The 22,539-nt window shown below is 44.9% G+C and overlaps 1 protein-coding gene across 1 annotated transcript; it reads right to left on the bottom strand.

Moving 5' to 3' along the window:
- Positions 1–3,347: 3,347 nt before the first annotated feature.
- Positions 3,348–12,906, bottom strand: ADAMTS1 (ADAM metallopeptidase with thrombospondin type 1 motif 1). Its single transcript, XM_004757448.3, has 9 exons — positions 11,702–12,906; positions 9,738–10,084; positions 9,237–9,369; positions 8,671–8,838; positions 7,948–8,234; positions 7,541–7,727; positions 7,275–7,450; positions 5,963–6,138; positions 3,348–5,794 (listed from the first exon to the last, which is right to left on the bottom strand). Exons 1-9 carry the CDS (start codon positions 12,387–12,389, stop codon positions 5,095–5,097), a joined length of 2,862 nt encoding a protein of 953 aa, XP_004757505.2. The 5' UTR covers positions 12,390–12,906; the 3' UTR covers positions 3,348–5,094.
- Positions 12,907–22,539: the final 9,633 nt, after the last annotated feature.

The raw sequence follows: 22,539 nt of genomic DNA, 5'->3' as shown, positions 1-22,539 counted from the left end.
TTTGGCCAATATGACATATGGTTTTAAACTTGAATTATTATTATTAACATGTTCTACATTATATACCATCTGTTTTCATTATTATTTTTATATTTCCAGTTAATTTTGAAACCATATTTTTAACAATTATTTATATTTCGCTATATATCTAAAGCTAGTTTCAATACTTAACTAAAAATCTTGTATTTTTAATTTCTGTTTGTCTTTATAGTATACATTGATGTTGCACAGAATATCCACCCACCCACCCCAAACAAAAAGCATAGAAAAAGAAACAAAAACTTGGACTCATCCATGATGTATTTTTTTTTTATTTTTGCTTTCACATTTATATCCATCTGCAAATATCAAAGTCTTGAAGTGCAGAATTTGACCTCTTTTTAATGCCCTCTCTTTTCTCCACTGACTTCTTCTCTTCCCCCTTTGCTCATTGTTCTAGCCACTGTTCCCTCCAAGAAGTTGAGCTCAGTCTCACCTGTGGTGGCCACCTCTCTTTTGTGTAATCTCATCCCTCAGAGAATTGTCCCCTCACAAGCTTCTGGTTTCCTCCCACATATCTCCTTATCAAGAAAGCTTTCCTGGATTAATCGGCATAAAATTACACTCCACCTCCTTCCCGCCCTGGCAAGTAAATGTTTCATACCTTCTCTTAAGAACATAAAATGATAGTAATCTTAAGAAAAAGAAGTGACCACAGCTAACAAAATGTGCTAAACTGGAAACAAATAATTGTATAGTAATTATAGAAACTTACCGTTAAATAAAGGCAGTGTGATTAATAGGAGGCAGCTGTAAGGAAAGGTTCAGGCTTCTGAGTTATGGAGCCAAGAACAAACTAAACAAAGATCCTTTAACTCCCATCTTGGACCGAGGAGGGAGACAAACCATAAGAGACTCTTAGTCTCAGGAAACAAACCGAGGGTTGCTGGAGGTGGTGGGGGAGGAATGGGGTGACTGAGTGATGGACATTGGGGAGGTATGTGCTATGGGGAGTGCTGTAAGTTGTGTAAGACTGATGATTCACAGACCTGTACCCCTGAAGCAAATAATACATTATATGTTAAAAAAAAAAAAAATAGTTGCATTAGGCGCTCGCAGTCTTCCCAGACTGAGACCAAATGGAGATAAGTAGAGGGAGTGGGCACTGGGTGTAGTTCTCTATTCTGTGACTTGTCATGCTTATGGTTTAGTATATTTTCAGTTCTGTTGTTCTTAAGAGAAGGTACAGAACACTTATTAGCTGGGAAGGTTTGTTGATGAACCAAAGCATATTCCATGTTTTCCTTTTTCCATTTCTGCCAGTCATATGAGCTGATTCATGTCACAGAAGTATGTGGAAAGCAGAAGAGGCCACACTTCTATAATGAGGAAGCTTTGGCCAATTTCCTTGATGCGTCTAGCACCACCAACCCTTCCATGAATAATTTTTTTTTCTTTCTTTTGGAAAACCAATGAGATTAACAGTTGTCTATTGCCCCTCAGTCATATTGTGATCTGTAGTGTCCTCTTCCAGAAGACAAACTGAACAGAGAGCAAAGTTGGAAATGATTTTTTTTTTTTTTTTGCCCATTTTTAAGTGAATGCTGTGGTCCAAAAGTTGTGCTTTGATGATGGTTATTGAAATGCTAGAGAGTGCCCACTGCATGCTTTGGAAATTAGGTACTAATTCCAAAGTACTATGCTGGCGTAGTACTCAGCATCATGTCTGCTCATCACGGGCACCGGCAACATGAGTAAGCACAGAGTTCCCTCCTTCTGAGCAGGCGCCTGGTCAAGCTCACAGAACTAGATGTGTGTTTGGACTTAAACTCTCTTTGCTACCCAAATGGAGTTGGTTTGGGTAGCAAAAAATGGAGTTGGCAACTACTCGGTTTGTTGACAAAAAGAAAATCTTATCAACAGAGGGCTGAAAAAAATAATGATGCAACTTAGAAAGTTGGCATTACCTTGGATGGAGAAGAGGATGGTGGAAAGTCTTTTTGCTGCTTTTATCTTTGTGTCTTAAATTTCATCCTCTTGCTCATCATGTCCAATCAATAGAAGCCTTTTTAAAGAGAAAGAAAGAAGAAAGAAGGAAGGAAGGAAGGAAGGAAGGAAGGAAGGAAGGAAGGAAAAGAAGAAAGAAAAAGAAAGGGAAAATACTTTCATTGGTGAATTATGTGAGATCTGCAAATGGTTTATTTGTATTACAGATGACCATTTTTGGTTTATTTATCTTTTTTTTAGTAAGTAGCTTGTATAGTAATTGAGGGTAAGGACTTTTCTTGTGTGTGTGTGTCCTCAGCATTACTTATCATGGGGATTTGTACACAGTAATCCAGGCACGTAAATAATGATAGTACTTGGTACAAGGAACACTTTTGGCCAATGAATTGCACTGGCCAAATTCCATGGTTTTATTTTGTTTGTTTGTTTTTCTAATTTATTTGACAGAGGGAGAGAGATCACCAGTAGGCAGAGAGGCAGGCAGGCAGAGAGAGAAAGGTGGAAGCAGGCTCCCCACTGAGCAGAGAGCCTGATGCGGGGCTCGATCCCAGGACCCTGAGACCATGACCTGAACCGAAGGCAGAGGCTTAACCCACTGAGCCACCAAGGCACCCCGGCCAAATTCCATGTTAACCGTGTTCTGAGACCAGGACTAGTTCTCAGGGTAAGAAGACTTCCTTGACTTTCACCTTTCAGTTCAGTGCCAGTAGGTTGGAACAAACTCCACCAGACACTAACATGGCTCTCCCCTGCCCTGCCCTGCTTTCTGACCTAGGCACCGGGCTCCTGATCATCTTACATTCAATTGCTCAGGGAAAGAAGGCTTTGGGTAATTCTGAGGGTAAATTAAAAATGATCATCTCAACCTGAAATTAGCATGTTATATAGAACTATTTGAGAAAACGGAGGATGAAAAAAAAAAAAGGATGAAAATGTAACATGGGAGCTGTCTGTGGTTAACCACATAATCCAAGTCTCTGAGTAAATAAGTTATTTCCTGAGAGAAATGTAGTTACTTTGGAAGCAGTCTCAACATTCAGTCATTGATGCACCATTTAGTATTTAAATTACAGTGATTTATGCGAGGCCACCTGGAGGGCTCCAGGGTTTCTTCAAAACCCCTCTTGTTCCTGAAGAGCAAATGGAACATTTGGACGGTTGGGCTCTCCATGTGGCTCCATCCCCAAATGTAATTTTTGAGGTGTCATTTTCTAGTCAGTGGCTTCAGTGCTGTCACAAATTTTACTCACATATATAATTGAAGAGATACAAATTCAAAATGCATCCGGAATCCCACCTTTTCTCATTTGTGTTATATCCCTGAGGTGGGCAAACTACCCACAGAACGAATTTGGCCCAGCTCTTGTAAATAAAGTTTTATTAGAACACCATTGTGCCCATTCACTGATGTATTGTCTATGGCTGTTTTCAGGCAACAGCAGCATAGGTAAGAAGTTGTGACAGAGATGATCTGGCCCATAAAACCAAAAATATTTATCATCTGACTCTTCACGGAAAACATTTGCCAACCATTGGTGTATGTTCAACAAAACTCTGTTACTGAAGATATAATAGATTTCTTTTTTTGGTAACAATCACATACATTAAGGATACATGAAATACATTTCATTCGAATGAAACCTTATTTCTATAGAATTTAAGAAAGTTATTTAGTCTTCAAACTCAGTATTTGTGTCTCAGATTTCCTTCCCAGGAATTAATTCCCATTAAAAAAAAATAGACACACACATTCAAAAAGTGTTCTTTTATTATTTCTAGTAACATATATTGTATAAATACTCTATTTTTATATGCCCTTTTACAAAAGCGATATAACTTAAAAGTTTTATCATTAGGAAGAAATGTATAAAAATAAATATGTTATTATAGGCATTTATTACAAACTATAGTCCTTCTTAGAAGGAACACACAAATACTTATAAAGTATGTAGAATTTATAGTAACATATTTTACTATATACATATGGAAAAAAAAAGTCATATTCTCTATCATAGTAGAAGAGCTGAACAGACATTCACCAGGATATGACTGCTGGACCAGCTGCTGGGGATGGACCTGCTACCCCTCAGTAGCCTCCCCACTGTGAGACAAGTGATCTCCATGTCCCCAAACCCTGGGGATCCCTTCTACACACCTTATTCTTATACCGGCATTACATCCTTTTCCTGTGATCACCCAGTCTTTCTTGAGACAGGAACAGTTTTTTGTTGTTGTTTTTGTTTTGTTTTTTGACATCCACATTCTTAAAGTAGGCTTACACACAGAGGAAAGAAAAGTAGGAGGTACTGAACCCATCCTGCCTTCTGGTTTTTCCGAGCATCGGATTCGTTGCTGCTTTTTTAACCCTTGTATACTTCCTGCATTTTTACAGACACGTGGGATTGTTTCTTGGTCAAAATAAAGTCATGAATAAAGACATAACAAGGGCACAAGAAAGCAAAGAGTTCTTTTGGGTCATGTGAGGTTGTTAAGCATTTCTGTCGTGGTGGACAGTCTTGAACTCTTACCTCTTGGTAGAAAAGACCGCAGGAACATTCTCCGAAATGGTAGCAGCCGTATCAGTGCTGGTTAAAGATGCTTCTTGTATCCCTTTTCTCCCTCTGCTGTTAGTGAGGTAAAGTAAGCCCTGTCTGAAGCTAAACAAATCTCTTCTCTCTTCTGCTTTTCATTCCCCGACACACAATTTAAATATACAAAGTATTCAATCAGTACCACAACACAGGGATTGTATACTCCTTAAACTAAGTTGGACAATTGTTTCTATTTTCTTTTTAACTTGTCATAGATGTAACAAAAGGAATAATAATAATGCCCTGGGGCTTAATCATGCTATATCATTGCTCAGAGATTAATAACCCTCATTAACTAGCCTATCAGATTTGTAACTGGCAGGATATTCTGACGATCTAACTTCTTTTCTACCTCCCTCTACCCTCCCAACTCCTTGACAGGCCTTGTTGCCTACGGGCAAGGTACACTGGATCCCCAAGGTACACTGGGTCCCTCCAGGTGCCGACATCGAGAAACTTCTTGATGTCAGCCCCTCAGCCCTTCCATACCTCGTCCCTCCCCCTACACGGACGCTGCTTAACTACATTCCGCCATCGTGCAAAAATCTATGTAATGCTTCGGTTTCTTTAAAGGATCACAGCTCTCGTGAGACAGCACCCCCCCATCCTGAGACAGACACTGCAAGGTTCTCTTTTTGTAACCCTTCCCGCAAGTCTTGGAACATGGGGACCAATCCCCTAGCTGCCAGTGGGGGCAGGGCAGGTCGGCGCAGGGTCTGGTGCTGGCCGGCTTCACTTCCTTCGCACACTCAGAGGCGGGCTGCCCGTTGATGTCACGGCACTCCACCAGCCTCCGCTGCCAGCCCAGCCCGCACGACTTGGAGCATTCGCTCCACTCCTCGATGACCCATTCGGAGAAAGTAGGGATGGCGTTGAAAGACTCCTTCTTCTTCTTCACAAAATAGGTGTATTTGATTTTGGGACGGAAGGCGTTGCCCACCGTGAGGACCTGGATGGTTATGGGCTCTGTGAGCGGACTGAAGCTGCGGATTCGTTCCAGCGAGGCGGAGGACCCGCTGTACCTTAGGACGGTCCCTTTGTAGGAAATGTCCTGCTCTAAGGTGGACAGAGTGAAGTCGCCGTTCAGGATATAGGTGCCATCCGCAGCTTTGATGGCGAGATAGCTCCCATTGTTTCTGGATCCCCGGTGATTCCGTTGCTTCACTTCAATGTTTGTCGCTCCAGCCGGAATTGTGATGATATCGTGATAGCCAGGTCTGCGGGTCAGAAAAAAACACATGTAAGAATTTCTCAGTCCCTTGGCTAATTCTCTGAATTAGCTTGAAACCACGCTCGTCCATCAATGGAGCATGAAACTTTTACTAAAGCCGTGAAATTACATGTAAATAATAAGATCTTTGGGAGTACGATGTTTTAAAACTCACTTTGCACTGGTCACCGATCCTGAGGTTTTCTTGCACGTGGATCCGTTTCCTCCACAGACGCCACATTTATCAAACTTCTTTTTGGAATCTATGATGCGATCACAGCCAGCTTTTACACACTGTCCTTGCACGCAGACGGAGGTGGAATCTGGGCTACACGGGGTACCGTCCACCACCTGAAGAAGAAGAGAAATATATTTGCGTCACAGGTTACCACGGGAAAGAGAGGATGCTCTGATAATTAGGAAAGTTTCTCTCATTAACATCGTCTTCCGATCATCACAATTAAAACAGAACTCAACGTGTATCACATACTACCCTTCCTGGTGGCTTTTTCCCCACAGTAGATGTAGATGTCTGAAAAAATTATAATTTCTTTTTGGTTAATTGTTTATTGAGCTATATCACTTACAGGTAAGGTCAACAAAAGCAGAGCTTGTTAATGTGTTTACTGTGGTCTGCCCCATGCCTAGAATAATACTCAACAATCGCACACACTAAATTAGTCAGTTGTGTGTTGAATCTGCAACTGGGAAGTATTTTCATAGCCTACAGTGATAACAGCACATGATAACTCAAACAAAATTCATTTCCTTTTCTTTTTTTTTAACCTCAGAACCAGATTTACCCCCTCAGCAAGAGAGCAAAATGATGCTTCTACAGTTTCAAGAGAAATCCTCAAACACAAGAGTTATCGATGCTCAGACTTCATTTTAATAAGTCCATTTGCACATGTTAATGCTAATCACCAGTTACTAGTTTTGTCCATGCCTATGTTATTCTCCAAAGCCACTGGCTGGTTGCCATGCAAATTTATCTAACTATAAAGAATTTTACATCTTTGTACATCAGAGGAATAACAAGCAACGATAAGAATCCCGAGTGCTAGATTCAAGCTTTATTCATCACTGAAAGCAACACCGCACCCAAAGCGGGCAGTTGCCAATGTATCCAGAAGACAAGGAGATCTAATTTGAAATGGAAAGCGTTAATATTATAAACTAATAAAGGGGTGCCTGGGTAGCTCAGTGGGTTAAGCCTCTGCCTTCGGCTGGGGTCATGATCTCAGGGTCCTGGGATCGAGCCCAGCAACAGGCTCTCTGCTCAGCAGGGAGCCTGCTTCCCCCCTTTCCCCCTCTCTGCCTGCTCTTCGCCTACTTGTGATCTCTCTCTCTCTCTCTGTCAAATAAATAATTAAAAAATGTTTTTAAAAAAATATGTATAAACTAATGAAACTGCGTCAGAGGTTGTGTGAAAAGGTCACAGTTCAAGCCCTCGTTTCTTAGACAAGAGTATGAATGAAAGGAAGTACCTTGGGCTGCAAGACGAAGAAGAAGCCGACGCCTTTGGCTTGGCAGATGAGCTTGCACCTGTCCTTGGGGGAGACTCCAGCGTACTTGGGTGTCCACTCCACCGCGGGCCCGCTCCCAAAGGAAACTTTAGAAAACTCATTGTGTGCCTCACATTGTTCCTCTCTAAAGGTTTTTCCTAGAAACAAAAGGATATAATGACATCATCGGTTTTCAACCCTTACCTGTTGGCCTGCGGCCACATGGCTTTTACCCCATTTCTACTCACCATTGTTGTCTGGACAGTCTTCAATGTTACATGACCTGTAGCGCACACGCTTGCCTTCACAGTACTTCCCTCCGTTTTTGGGGACGGGGTTGTCACATTCCCTCATTGTGTACTGAACTCCTCCACCACACGTTCTCGAACATTCTCCCCAGGGTCCCCACGGCCCCCAGCTTCCATGAACAGGAGTCTAAATGGGAAAACAAGGGGTCAGCATTAGAACTCTTTACAGAAGTCTTTTTAGGAAATAAAAGAGAAAAATAAGGACCAGAGAATCAGCTGTCAAAGCAACCATCAAAGCCACAGGCAGGGATGTTTATGATGATACCTGATGCTTTGGTATCACTTTGTTCCTTCCCAGCTGTGAATTTTAAAGGAGTATGCAAACACGTGGCGACAGGAAAACTCACATGGAAGTGCATCTTGTCCGTCTTGTTCACACACTTGCCGTTGATACACCATCTCCCTTCCGCACAGCTGGTGCCGTCTGCCCAAGGGAAGTGTTTGGTTTGGCACACCAGCAAGCCGCCGGAGGTGCCCGTGCACCAGAGGGTCGTGCAAGTGCTGGCCGCATCTAGGCAGTGTTTGGACTCCTCCCCGAACGTAAATTGGCATTGCCGGTTGGCATCATACAAGGTCCCGGGGAGATCCGAGGGGAGCTGGATGGGGCTCTGGGGCTTGTCCATCAAACATTCCCCTGCAAAGGAAATGCCCACTCATTATAAAACAGGAGAGGAAAACACACGGAAGGCAGATTGGTTTCAGAAAATATGTATCTTAAGACATCATATATATAGCGGAGTGACTTGAACACCAGAGCTTCTGGGGAAAATGCCAGAGAGGTTTACATGATTTGTAAGATTTTGTCCTCAAAGGGGTTTCTATGTTAACAGTGATGGGAAGTTATTGCTCTGCTGAAAAAGTATCAAATTAACGTACTTCAGGAGCTACCCGGCCAGAAGAATGATCTGTTATTGGAAATAAAGGCCTAACAATGTATGCTCTTGACAATGAAGGTAACTTGGAAGGAGGAGAAATAAAAAGAACAAAAAAAGAGAGAATGAGGTGGTTTAACTAGAACCTTCCATGTGGAAGCTGAAGAACACCTAGAAAGAGTAGCTCAAGCTTCTTACCGTGACCATTATCCAGAAATGACGTAATCATGTAGGCACTGCAGGGAGACCAAGGCTGGCTGTGGTTCAGGTTGGAAAGCATTGACGCCATCATGTGGGAATTCTGGTCGATGCCATTAATGCCGGCGCACTGCTTTGCATCATCATGGGGCATGTTAAACACGTGGCCTAAGAAGCAATCCAAAACCCACATCAAAAAATAGATCACTCACAACATTTGTTTCCCCCATCGGGGATTCTGTTTGTCTCAAAGTGGGGTTTCTAGAAGAAGAAATGTACTTTGGCAACCATCTAGTTCGGACACAGCGTGCCTGTCTTTTAAAAGGTGCAAACAAATATGCAAATTTCCAAAGGTCCAGAGCTCCTTCTATGTTATTTTGAATCCAAATAAGGCTGGCCCTTGTTTAGAATAGTGGGGGGAAAAAATACTTCCTGCAGTTTTTAGAAAGCTCCGGAACCTAAAATAGCAATAAACCTGCCGACACTCCCCCCTTCTGTGAGCAACATGGTTTATCCCTTTGAAAACGCATGCAGCGGACTCCACTCCTAGTCCGAAATGGACTCACCTAGTTCATGAGCTGTGGTGAAGGCGGCTTGCAAGCCATCATCTTCTATGACTGAGCAGCTTCGGCTGGGGTCACAAATAGTTCCAACATCAGCCATCCCAAGAGTGTCACAGGTCTGGGCCCCACACAGGTCCTGAAAGGAACAGAGGTGGGTCCTGACTCAGAGGGACAGAGAGCGCAAACCTTTTGGCAGGGACCTAACTTTCTGGCAACATGTATCTCCACATTTGTGTGGGAGCATTTACATTCCCTGCTGCTGAGCTGTGCTTTTGGGACCACTGTGGGTGACTTTAATGAAGATTTTTCTGTGATGCTATTCAAATAGGACTGTGAGACTTGAGATATTAAAATTAAGGAAAACCTAAATAAGGGGAACCAGCCTAGCCAATTAAAAAAAAAAAAGTAACTGCAAAAACACTGGGGAAATGCCTTGAACACATTTGCTTGTGACAAAGCGGACTCCCTAGAGGACAGTCCTAATCCGCAGGGTCCTGCTCCTACCTGTCTGGTGAAGAGAATCGCCGTGTCATAGTGTTCTCCATCCCGGTCACTGGGTGGGTTGTGCTGTTTTTGCCAGTTGCAGAAGTTCCGTAAGGTGAGGGCCGCGTTGGAGGTCACTTCCGGCCCCTTCTGTTCCTCGTAGATGACCAGGATCTTCACGACCACCAGGCTCACTGAATTCCGAATGCTAGGGTGTTTGTACAGCCTGGCTGCCACGGAGAACAGGGTCAGGAGGTAGTGCTTCAGGCCACTGCCGTGAAACTCTGCCATTGACTGGTCAGCCACCAGCATAGTTTCCACATAGCGGTGGCTGGACACAAATCGCTTCTTTCTTATGCTTCCAGTTCCTGTGAAGAGACAAAAAAGACGGTTTGCTCAGAGACAGTCTTGCCAAGAATAGTGACCTTCCCACAGTATATAAGGAAAGCCTAACCCGTCAGAGCAAATAAGGCAAAAATAGGCCTGGAACAACAATAACAAAAATATTTGCATCTCTTTTCACTGAAAGTGTTATTTTTAAAGTTTTTTTTCCCTTTATTATTATTTTTTTTTCTCTCTCCTTTACTAGAAATAAAAAAGCCATGTGAGTCACTGAGGCTTCGTACTTTTTTTTTTTTTTTTTTAAGCAGGATTTCTTTTGTCCTCCTTGAAATCCTATAAGCTGACCAAGGCAGTGTGCACATCACCCTGCCCAGCTGTAGTAAAAATTTGGAGCAAGGGAAGCAGGCAGAGCCCCTGAGTCACTCTTTCACAGGCCAGTACTCAAATCCTGAATGAGATCATCCGACTCCACGTGGAAGACCCAGGGCAGGGCTGGGGCCTCTGCCAAGGGGCCGGGCCTGGAGGAATCTCGGCCTGCTCTGCTCTCTCATTCCAGGGGTCCCTGGGGATGCTCTGCTCTTGCCAAATCCGGGCACAAGGACCACACACTCTGCCCAGCAGCCTATTGCCCTACTCCCACTGTTCCAGGGAACTAAGTTCCTGCCTTGAGCCATGGGGCCACGTTTGATTATTCAGAAAAGAGCCCTTTGACTCTGTACTGAAAACCAGCCCCCAGGGAAGTCCTAAACTGGACACTGACCGTGTACGGGCTTCCAGGAGCTGATGTCCAGGGGAAAACATGAAAATTCGAAAACAAGACACGTGAGAAAGTTAAGGACGAAAAGAGGCACCCAAGCGATAGAATGAAGAGGACAGGGCAGTAATCACCTCGCACAACTCGCACAGTGAGGGTGAGGCGTTGCAGGAAGGTTCGGCATTGACTAACAGTGCTCGAGAGCAGAAGTTTGGCCGCGAGAGGGAGCGCAAACTGGGAGGCCGTGCGGGAGGCGCGGAGAGGCGGGGCCCGCTGCGCTAAGACCTCCCAAGCAGGTTCTGCAGAGGGGCCCCGCCGCCGCCAGCCGGTCGGGGTCAGCCTCTTAAGGGGGAAGGGGGAGAAGGCGGAGGCCCGCGGAACCGAGATTCTAGCGCAGCTGTCCAGGCTCGCGGAGTGCGCGCCGCCAGGTCGCCGTCGCTCCTCCGCCCTCCTCCGGGCGCAGGGTACGCGCACTGGCACTTACGACGCTGGGCGCAAAGTTGCAACCCGACCCAAGAACACATGTACCGGCGTTAAAAAGAAACTAGCAGGACGGAAATAAGTCACACGCGCTCACACTGCACTAAGGTGGAAGGAGTAGGGTTATCAGCTCTTCCCTTCCCTGTCGAAACGCTGCGCCTTAGCAGAAAATCGTGGATTTGTCTGACTTCCCTTGACCATTCATTATTCGGGCAAACGGGATTCTGTTCTAGCAAGGATGGGATTAGTTCACCAACCCAAACCTCAACCCACATTAGGCCTCCATCCGGTCCCCTGACATCGGTTCCTGCCTGCGAACAGTTTACCCTCCGCACGCGCCGCACAGAGACGGTGGGCAAAGTGGGATGAATGGAGAGACAAGTGAGAGCAACTCTCCAGGGATCGATACCTGTCGGCTGTCCCGCCCGCTGCGGCGCCGGGTCCCGCCGCGGCCACTGCGCTCCGGCGTCCTCGCCCGCCGGCCCCTCGCCCCTCCCAAGCCGGGTCTCGTCGTCAGTGACCCCGCACTTGGCGCCGCCGCCGCCCCGCCGCCTCCGCCGCAGGAGATGGAACTGGGGTCGCTCCGGCGGCTCCTCCCCGGCGGCGGCGGCGGCGGCGGCAGCTGGGGCGAGACGCACGGTGGCGGCGACCGGCGCGGGCTGGATGAAGTATTCCTCGCCCTGCAGGTAGAAGGCGCCGCGCACGCCCTCGCAGAGGCTGAGAGCTGCGGCCGAGCCGGAGTCGCCGTTCACCGTGCCGGAGTAGAAGCAGTGCGCCAGGTCGCCGGCGGCGTCCGGACCGAGCGCGTCGGGCCCGGGCCTGCGCCCCACGGTCTGCAGTGTGAAACCCGGCGCCAGGAAGCCGCGGTCGGGCTGCAGCTCCAAGTGCAGCCGCCGGCCGAAGGCGTCCAGGCGAAGGTGCGTGGTGGTGTGTCCCGGTGCGCGCTCCAATGCGGGCTGCACCAACTCTTCGTCTTCCTCTGCGGGGCGCCCGCGCGCGCCCGGCAGAAGCAGCAGAGTCGTAGCCGCCGCGAGTAGAAGCAGCGCGGGCGCAGGCTGTGAGCCCCGAGGCCGCCGCGCTGGCTCCGCGTTCCCCATGTCGCTGCCTCTTGTGCGCCTTCGAAACCCTGCGGGGATCGGTCGCTGCACCCGAGTCCCGGGAGGCACCGCGCGCCGCAGTGCACCGGGCGAGGGGACTATTGTTCGGGTCCGGAGCACGGAGCCTCGCTGGCCTCGCTCTGGGATGTTAACGATTACTGTTACTCTTTGAAAGTGCGCGCAGAGCTGGCCGCGTACAGGACTCCGGAGCCACTGGGAACGAGGCGCTGCAGTTCTGCGGGAGCGCGGGAAGTTTTTCTTCTGGCGCAGAGTTGGAGGCACCTCGCAGCAGGGGCTGGATGGGAGGCTGCTGCAGAGACTAGAAGTGCCCTGGAACGCCTCCGGGGCAGCGGGCAACGGGCAACGCGAGGATCGGTGCCTGGAGCCCCTCTTCGGTCTCCGCCTTGGCCGCAGGGCGGCTGGCTTTGCGCAAGACTCGGTCCTTTCGGCCCTACTCTTGCGCCGGCTTTGCAGTGGCCCCTGGCGTGGAGCCGCTCTCCAGCGAGTGCGAGCACCAGGCAGCCGGGGCAGCCCTTTTATAGTCTTGACTGCATCTCCACCTCCCTCCCCCCTTCTCTCTCCCTCTTGGCCTCCTTTCCATCCCAAAGACACCGCCCCCAAACTCAGTCGGTGCTAAACCGCGCTCAGCGCCGCGGGCCCGGGCGGGGGAGGGGACGGCCTCCGCGGTGGCAGGGCGCCAAGGCCTCGTCAATCTGGGGGCGGAAGACGCTGGAGGGGCGCTGTGACCGGCGCTTTGTGCGTCTGGGGCTGATGCGGGGAGAAGGTACCCCCTTCCACTGCGCCTTCTTCTTCGTGGGCTTTCCGGACCCCCCCTCCCTTCTCGCCGCCCCTGTGCGGGAGCGCAGTTCGCGCGCTGGGTTGCAGTTCCCAGAAGGGACAGTGGGGGTGGAGAGCTGAATCCCTTCTCCAAGATTTCCCTGCCTGGGGGCTGTCACTATGCCCCTTGCCTACGTCACCCCCTCCCGCAACCCCTCACTCCCCACTTTGTGAGATGAGCCTTCCCAGAAAAATACCTCACCCCACCTCTCCATCTCGCTGGCTTGCCTCGGCCGGTTTGTGCAGCTTGCTCTCTCTTCGCCCCAACAGTTCTGGGGGAAAGCGTGTTTGGTCAGTGCCTCCCTAGAAAGCATGCCTAGGTCTGGGGGTCACTTCCCGGGCTCTAGGTTTCCAAAATGCGTTCTCGTTGAACTTTATTACCACCACCCGTGTTATCTCCTGACTTTTAAAAGACTTCTCTTTGGGGACCAGGCTCGTGCTTCCGGAATAGGTGATCTGGAACGCGTTTTAATTCCCTAGAGCCTAAGGAGGGACTTGCGCTTTCCCTTGTTCATTCCAGAAAGAATCAACTCCCGCCCAGTCTGCCTTCCTCTACCTAATAGCTGCCGCAGAACGTAGGCCAGGCGGGCCGGAACGTGAAGGAACCCCACTTTTCCACCCAGGGACCCGCGGGCTCGCTGAGGCTAGAAAGTGTGCGGTGGGGAAATTGGGAGCTTCGCTTCCTTCCCCGACCCCTCCCTCCTCTTCCCACCGGGAAGGGGAAAGTCTGCACCCGCGTTCTGAAAGCGAGCAAAGATGAGCCTTCTTTCCACCTCTTAGGTTCCTAAGAAAAAGCTGAGCCGCGCTTCCATCGAAAAAGAGGGAGGGCGAGGCTCAATGACACAGAGGAAGGAAATGTTTCATAATGCTTCCACAGGCGGAAAACCAGGGGACAATGGTGCGAACGGCCGCCTCAAGGCGGACGGACCTGTATCCCTTTGCGCGCGGGCTCCCTCCTTCCTCGCCCGGGGTCCTGTCTCGCCGCTCCCGCCCCTTCATTTGCACCAAGTTTGGGGTCAGCCCTTTCCTCTGCCCTCCCCAGACCCTCCCAACTTCATCCGGCCCCAGCCCGAAGCGCCCCTCCAAGTCCTCCCACACACCCCTCTTACAACTTTTGGTTTCAGAATACTTTCCAGCTTCCTCTCCTGTCAGAGTTCTAGATGGCCTGCTGGCAAACACAAACACAAAAGCCTTGCTTGCCTCTCTCTAGGAGAGCTCCAATGGGAAGGATTGGCACAGGGAAGCACAGGGGCTTCGCACTTGCTAAGGCAGTCACCAGGGGCCCCACCCCGCTGAGGGACAGATACGTTCTGGAATGCAGTTTTCTCTGGCTCAGGTCAGTGTCATAGTTAAATGCTGAATGATCCACCCGAGAAGGATGTTTTAATACATTTTAATAGCAGGTTAAAGTGTGTCGATGACCAGTGTCCCTCTTGTCTTTGCTGTTCCACTTTTCCCACCATCTAGCTAACATTTTAAGGCTGTGTTTCTGCCCCTCTCCTCCCATCCAGCCCCCCTTCCCAGCGCATTTACTCGGTTCCCTTTGTCCTTCAAATTTCATATCAACCTACACTCACGAGTGGCCTCATCCATTTCTACAAAGTCCATCCTAAGCTTCTGTTCATCTTGGAAATAAGCGATTCACTTCGCTGTGCTTCTAAGTGTCATTTCCTATGCAAACAGCCCTGCTTCTCCAGGTTTGGTTTCCAGACTTTGTTCTTCCTCCTCTTCTCCTTCCTCTTCTTCCTCCTCGGTTTCCTCTTCTTCCTTCTCCTTCTTCTTCATTTTTACATCTCTCTCCTCTTAGTTTTTAAACGTGCCGCCTTTTAATGATTTCAATTCATTTGTTCTTTCATTTTACCTAGAAAGAAGGTAAGACACTTGGGAGAACATTTGAGGAAAAATAATCACTTTCCACCTACAAGATATTGACTATGGAATCATGAAAACACGATGGCAAAGCCATGGGTAAGTTTTCAGACCCTTTGCTTAGAGGAGGGTTCTGGAAACAATAGATGGTGACCAGAAGGTGGTGATCCGACTGGTTTTGAGATGAAGATTTCAGATACCTGAGGTGGTCTAGGGGCTGAAAAACTTACCAGAGCAGTAAGGTTCAATGTGATTTGCTTGAATGGGGACAGGGAAATTCAGAAAATCAGCAGAAAAAAATGTGTAGTTAAAAAAAAAAATCGTGTAATACATTCCCAACTTTGAACTCCCGTACGTAAAATTTAGCTTTTATATTAGAGCAGGTTGGGCCTTTAGTCTCTTTCTGCCTCCAGTGCGCTTCTTATGGGAAGTTTGTTTAATTCAAGGCATACATTTCTAATCTTGAATGGTTTACTTCAAAACTGTTATAATTTTTGCAGATTTCATGTTGTATATACAAATAGAACTGAAAAAACAGAGAACTAATGGCAAAAGAATGGCCAGGAACATGGCTTTTTTACTCACTGGGTTTCTCTCCAGATTTCTGTTCTTTTGCATAATGACTCCAATCTGTTGTGCACCTGTAGTTCTGGGAAATGATTCTTTTTTAATCGCTTCAACAGAGGCATGGATGTAGAAGTTGCCAATTACTAAGCTTGAAAAAGTCCTTCCATGCTCAGTAGAACATTTAATCTACTTCCTTCTTTGTTTTTAAGGACCAGCACTCTGTTCAGGAGTGTGTGGTGTGACATGAATATATACATATATTTATAAACAAAATTGTGAATTGAAAAACATACTTTACTAGAGAAGAAACAAGACCAAAGGAATCAAATTTGTACATGGTGCTAGTAAAAGTGACATGTGATATTGGATCCTTGTTAGTCAGTTTTGTACTCCCACTCATAAAACGTTTGCTTCTTGATTTAAACGATTTAAACGTGTACCCAATGCTCACATGCTGAATTCCCCCCTACCATATTTCTGGTTTCCTCTTTATAGAATACATATGTGCTTATGGAAGTATAAATCTTGATATGCTCTAATTTATAGACCTTAACCAGTTTTTATTATTAGTAGAGATGACCTAATAAAAGTTAAAATATTTGACATAAAAGTATTTTTACAATTAATAGTTTGGCCTTTTAAAAGCATCTGTGTCCTCTATTAACAGAGAAAAGAAAAAGTTTTGTGCATTTTAAAGTACAAGAAATAAACAGTTATTCATTCTTATTTATACTTTACATGTTTGTATGTGTTTCATATATTTATATACTACAGACACAATACTCAATTTATAATTCTCTAGAAGTCTACACCAAATTAAGTATTGAAATGGCCATGAAATGAAGGAATCTGGTAAAATATATGAGCTATTAGCATTCTAGTGTAAACATTGTGTACAGAAATGATATACATATTTCATAAACATGTAATGCTCTTCATATTTTCCAACAGGAGGATTTACCAATTAGAAAAGAAAACTGTTTAACATTAGTGTTTTTTGGGAAGAAACATACGGCTCAAAGTAACACTGGACCAGTGGACATTTTATTTGATTATAAATGAGAAAATAGATAGAAAACATTTATGTTAAGCCAGTTACATACCCAGAAATACAAATATTAAAAAAAAAAAACAAACCAGAAAAATTGTTGTAAATTGCATTTGGACTTAAAATAGCTATGACCTCAAAGTCATGCATTTGCAAAAACCGAAGAGTAAGATCTGTCTAATCCACTGCCCTTGTCTGACAGATGTGGAATTGAGCCTCACAGAGGTTAAGTGTCTTGCCTAAGATGTAGCCAAATTGGAGACTTAGAAATAACTCTGGCTCATTATTTTTCATCAAATGCCTTTGGGAATTTTAACCAATTAATTGCTTTGGTAAGTAAGTATGTTGTCAGATTTGTCATTACTGTTGTTTCCAATGATTAAGTTTTATTTAAAACTCTAACTAGGAACTTTCTGGCAACACGAAATTTCCACCTTAAAAACTCCACGGCCTTCAGTACTTCTTTTTTTATCCACGAGGTGGCAACGTTCTACAACAAATGATGTTCAAGCCGGTTGTCCAAAGAGTTCAAGGCTGGAACTTAAAGTTTTTAACACCTTTGCAATCTTATTTAATACATTTCTACTCAGCTGCCTCTTGCCTTTTGGTATCATGGAAAATATCCTTTAAATATTGTAACTTTAAGTGTAGTTAATAAAACTTAAAACAGTATTAAAATGCCTTAGCTAAGTCCTTAATCATGTAGCTCCATCAGTTTAAACCAAAAATCAATTAAGCTTAGGGAAAAAAAAAAGGAAACTACCTCATAAGATAATACTGTGGATAACTTCCATTCGTCACACTTAAGGGCTTTTTACAATTCAAATGAAAAATCGTAGACATTGCAGCTTACTAAGACAAAAAATCATTCACTAAGCAAATATTATTATTAAGTGCGTAAGTATGGTTAGTATACATTTATACCTGACTATCAAGGCTAAAGTTTCATACTTGCTAAACTTACTCTCTTGGTTTAGAGATTTTCCTTGGCAACAAAAAAGAACTTCAAGCGCAAAATTCTAAGAAGAAGAGAAAATGTTCTACCACCAGGTGGTGACAAAGGATAAAATTTAAAATCAGTCCTATGGGCCAGTACCTCATGCAAATGTTTGACCACCCCAAATGTAAGTGACTTCCAAATGTCACAGGAACTTAAAATTGTATCAAGAGTATTTTATTACTTAAAATCAATTAATACTAGCGTATTAATTTTAATAAATTCTGGAACTAGAAGTGGACAATTTTAGTCAGTAGGAGGCACATGAGACCACAGAATAAGAAATTTAAACTATTCCCACCTAGCTTATAATTTATTGATCAGCTCAATGAAATAGAAGTTTTTTTGTTTTGTTTTTGCACCCCCCCCCCAGCTATTTAAGCAGAGACTGGAAAATCAATTGTCCAGATATTTTGAAAGTAATTTTTGAGATTCCAAAGAGCAAATTTGAAGATTTATAAGCTTCCTTCCTATAAGAAGGATTTACGACTTACCAATGCTCCTTTGTATTTTATCAATTACCAATGACCTAATTATGAAGTTCTGTGGTTTACTGATAATTCACCATTGCCATGGCAATGAGTAGCTCACAATTACTGACATTTGAGTATCTTCAAAGTCCTAGGATTGCTGCCTACTTCCCATTCTCCTGGCCCTTATTTAACTGAGCCCTCGACTCTGGCCATTGCTGCTCTAAACACTTCTGGGCAGGTGTAACCTAGTGGTATTTCCCAGCTGCACCCCATGTCCTGGCAGTTTCTCATCTGGAGCCCGTCTGAGCTGCAGAAGGATGGTTTTACCATGCTGCTGGGTCTCCTCTATTAATGATCTTAGCTGGAACATGCTTCAGTGCTTGCGTCTCTGCTTGACATGAGCGACTCTATCTTGCTCTCTGTAGTCCTCCTCTTTTCCTTGGAGACAGTATAAAGGTTCATTATACATGTGTCTTCAGAGGGTCCTGATAGAACCAAGTTCCAAGTGTCTCTAATGCACCCTTGCATTGGCTTTGTCCCTTCCCCACCTTATTCCTTGTCTCCTTCCCCTGCTTCCTGAGCGAGCTTACCTGCTCCTTGCCCTTCCGACCTCCTCAAAGACTATATGCCCTCACGCCCTTTCCCGAGGCTGCTTTCTGGGCTCCACTGAATGTCGACTCATGTCAAACCACGAGTATCTGAAGCTGCTGTAGCTGGCCTGCTCCCTGATGGGACCGCTGCTGTTGGTGGGGTGGTGTCGCCTGCGCCAGGCAGTGGCATTCTAATGGCAAAGACTCTGTGGTCTGAGGTGGCAGGTCTTTGCAGCCAGGCTTTTAGAGAGATTGAGGAAAAGAGTAATTAAGAAGAGCATGTGGTTGGATGGCTTTTGACAATTGCTTCAGAGCTTCAGAGCAGGCTTTGGCCAACTATAGCCTGTGGGCCAGCCACCTATTTTTATAAATAAGATTTTACTGGAAGGAAGCCACTGTCCTTTGTTTAGGTGTTGTTTCTGCCTACATCTGCATGACAAGGTGGAGTTGAACAAGTGCAAAAGGGGCCAATGTCCCCCACAAGCCCCAAAACTTCATTATCTGGCCCCTTACAAAAAAAAAAAAAAAAAGTGGTAACTCCTGCTCTAGAAGCCTTGAAAACTTTTTTGAGAAGAGAGGTTGTTTTTCTGATTTTTATGTTTAAGGCATGTCCTGAGTCATCCTTATCTCCTGCAGCCAGAGCGCAGACACCGCTGAAAATCTGAAATGCCTCATCTGATAGTTGCCTCATGCGGAAGTCAGGGTCCTCATAGAAAAATGTGGGGCCCTGAGACACGAGATGGAGACCTAAGATGGAGCCTGAGAATCCAGACGCTCCACATTCTTCTGAGCCCTCCAGATTGTCAGAGGCAGGTATCGCCTCTTTGATACCACAGAGCAGCCTCTTGTTGCCAAGAGACTCCTAAAGTTCTCAGCAGCCCTTCTCTGAAAGATGCTTTCCTTCATTAATGTCTGCTCCCTCTCCTGCATTTCTAGGCTCTTCTTTCCTGGAGGAAATTTTTGAAGAAACGATGGTCGTACAAATTATGGTCCCCGATTTTTTTTTTTTTTCTAAAATCTAGGAGTGGAAACAATGCTAGTCAAAAGCACTGCAATAGTAACGGCAAAACTGTCAAATTATATTTGATTAAGACAGTTATAAGACAATTTGGTTATATGTATGACATTACGGAAGAGTTTGTCGTACCGTTGTGAAAAATTTCGCCATCATGCACAAAATCTGCAGTGAAAATGCAGAATTGTATTTATTTTAAGGTGAATGGTGTGGCTTGTTGGAGTATATGCAATTAGCTAACAAGAAATTCTGGGGGTCTAGAAGAGATAACCAAAAACAGATTAGTCCCACCTGCTCTCTGAGAATTGGTAATGGTTGTCCACAATGGATTCCTATCCGTGGGGATGGTTCTCGTCTGGTTCCTGTCTGAGATTTCTAGGCTAGGCTAATAGTAATGATTCTAGGAAGCTTTGTCTTTGTCCTTCAGATCTAGGGAGATTGGGCTAGGAGAACACCGATGGTCTGTGTGTGTGTATGCGTGTGTAGACAAGTGACCCCTACTCTTTTTTTTTTTTCTTTTTAGAGGTGGGGGAGGGGCAGAGGACAAGGAAGAGAAAATCTTAAGCAGGCTCCACATCCAGGACAGAGTCCCATGCGGGGGCTTGATCTCACCACCCTGAGATCATGATTTGAGCTGAAATCAGAAGTTGGAAGCTTAACCCACTGAGCCATGCAGGCACCCCTGGCTAACTCCTATTCCATTTCCAATTCCCTGTTTTCTGAAAAGGGGCTGCCTGCTGTTCCCTGATAAGCTGCGCCTTTTTTTTTTTTTTTTTAAATGTTGTTCCTCAAGAGCTCCAGTATGCTAGAAAAAAAACAAAACAAAACAAAACAAAAAAAAATATATATAGGCAGGGGAAGGGAGCCAGTTGTGAATGACATTATATCAGAATTCACATTTTCTTCGGTTTTCCCATGACAGTAATGTGTGGCATTTCTTTAGTGTTCACTGTGTGCCATGTATATTTTACATATTTAAGCTAATTAATCCTCACCTGTAGTTTCATTGTTCTTATTATCTTTGCTTCACAGATGCTGAGGCAGCAAAAGTTAAGGGATTTGGCCAAGCTCACACAGCCAATGACTGATAGAGTCAGGTAATCTATTCTTTCAGCCTTTAATACAATCAAGCACAATATGCAGACAACTCTAGTTAAAACTTGTTAAGGGTGGTGAGAGTATAGAAGAAAGAGGACTGGGTAGGAGTCAGGGCAACTGATTGCTGATGTGCAACCACCTGCTCACTCACCTTAGTCATAGACTCTCTGGAACTTAGCTTCTAAATCTGTGAAATGGGCAGGTTGGACAGTGCCAGCTCCACTATTCTGTAATTTAAAGGCAATTTTAGCACTTAGAATGACAGTAGGTATCCAAATTGCTGTATATGTGTTTTATGGTATAGCTCTGCCGTGCAAGCAATTTATTATATGTTGTGTCCTCGATGAGGTAATTATTCAGTAATTTTAGGTCAATGAAATCTTGACATAATTAGAATGTTGTTCATATGAGAAAACCAGACCTGCTTCTTCTTTTTCTATGAAGCCACTGTGGGCTAATGGTATTTTTGTCACCAGTGTGAGGATGTAATGAATTAAGACATCAAATAAGATGATTTTGTCTTACAGAATTAAACCTATAAAAGAACTGGGGAATATGATGGCATAAAGGGACGTAGTTTCCAAAGGATTCAGTGCTACGTCTTGTAGATTCTATGACCTGGTTGAAAATGACATATATGTATATGTGCATCATATAAGTATAAATATAAATATTATGTATGGATGTGTATATATATTTATATATCAGAAAGAAGGAATAGATTCCAAATTTCCATATTGTACCCCCAAGTCAGAAAATACAAAGTCTTCAGTTTTATGGCTTTGTAACTTTAAAATAATCACACTGGATTCTGAGTAGGTAAATGTAATGTTTTCTGGAATCTATCCACACCATCCTCATCTCTAACATATATTGAATACTCAGGTACAGAGACTGAACCATGTTACTACAGCTCTACCAAAAAGCCCTTCCTAATTTTATTTTATTTTTTAATTTTTTTAAAGATTTATTTATTTATTTGACAGAGTTCATAAGTAGGCAGAGAGGCAGGCAGAGAGAGAGGGGGAAGCAGGCTCCCCACCAAGCAGAGAGCCAGATGCAGGGCTCCATCCCAGGATCCTGGCTCCATCTCGGGACCCTGGGATCATGACCAGAGCTGAAGACAGAGGATTTAATGGATAAACTGATGTTCATCCAAACTCATGGCAACTGCATAAACTATATATATGTCTCATTCGAAATTAGAAATCAAATAAAAGAAAGTAGGTGAAACCCAAAAGAACGTTGCGAGAGAGCTGCAGAGACACACCTGTTAGGCACAGGTGCCCGGGTCAGGCAAGCTCACTGGGTGATGCGGAAACATCCTACAGAGAGGGAGAAGGCACAAGTCAAGCATTTGTTCCTCTTTTGGAAAATTAGAAATTAAAACACAAGGAGATTAGTGACATGACATGGAATGAGCAGGAAGTATAAGGCAAAATCATACAATCTTAAAGAACATAATGAATCAATCTTCTAACCCAGATGTCATTTCTGAGTAGCTGGGGACTTTGGATATGGACAGAACACTGAGACTATGGCTCATTGCTTTTTGAGCCCAGGTACCATGAGGTAAAGCAATTCTTACCTGAATTCTAAGAACAGACTTGATGATTTTAGGGACAGTATAAAACTCATATCATGAAACCAAAAAGA

Source organism: Mustela putorius, unplaced genomic scaffold (assembly GCF_011764305.1).
Source record: "Mustela putorius furo isolate JIRA1106 unplaced genomic scaffold, ASM1176430v1.1 tig00000832_pilon_pilon_pilon, whole genome shotgun sequence".
Lineage (NCBI taxonomy): Eukaryota > Metazoa > Chordata > Mammalia > Carnivora > Mustelidae > Mustela > Mustela putorius.
Note: the sequence above shows the minus strand (reverse complement) of the source record. Positions and strands in the feature narration are given on the sequence as shown.

What these genes read in the sequence shown, in the direction of transcription:
- ADAMTS1 (XM_004757448.3), bottom strand. Translation starts at nt 12,389, where the DNA reads ATGGGGAACGCGGAGCCAGCGCGGCGGCCTCGGGGCTCACAGCCTGCG. An exon ending in GCGGGCGGGACAGCCGACAG is followed by an intron (nt 10,085 to 11,701) that starts GTATCGATCCCT and finishes GTCTCTTCACAG; the next exon opens with GAACTGGAAGCATAAGAAAG. An exon ending in CGATTCTCTTCACCAGACAG is followed by an intron (nt 9,370 to 9,737) that starts GTAGGAGCAGGA and finishes TGTTCCTTTCAG; the next exon opens with GACCTGTGTGGGGCCCAGAC.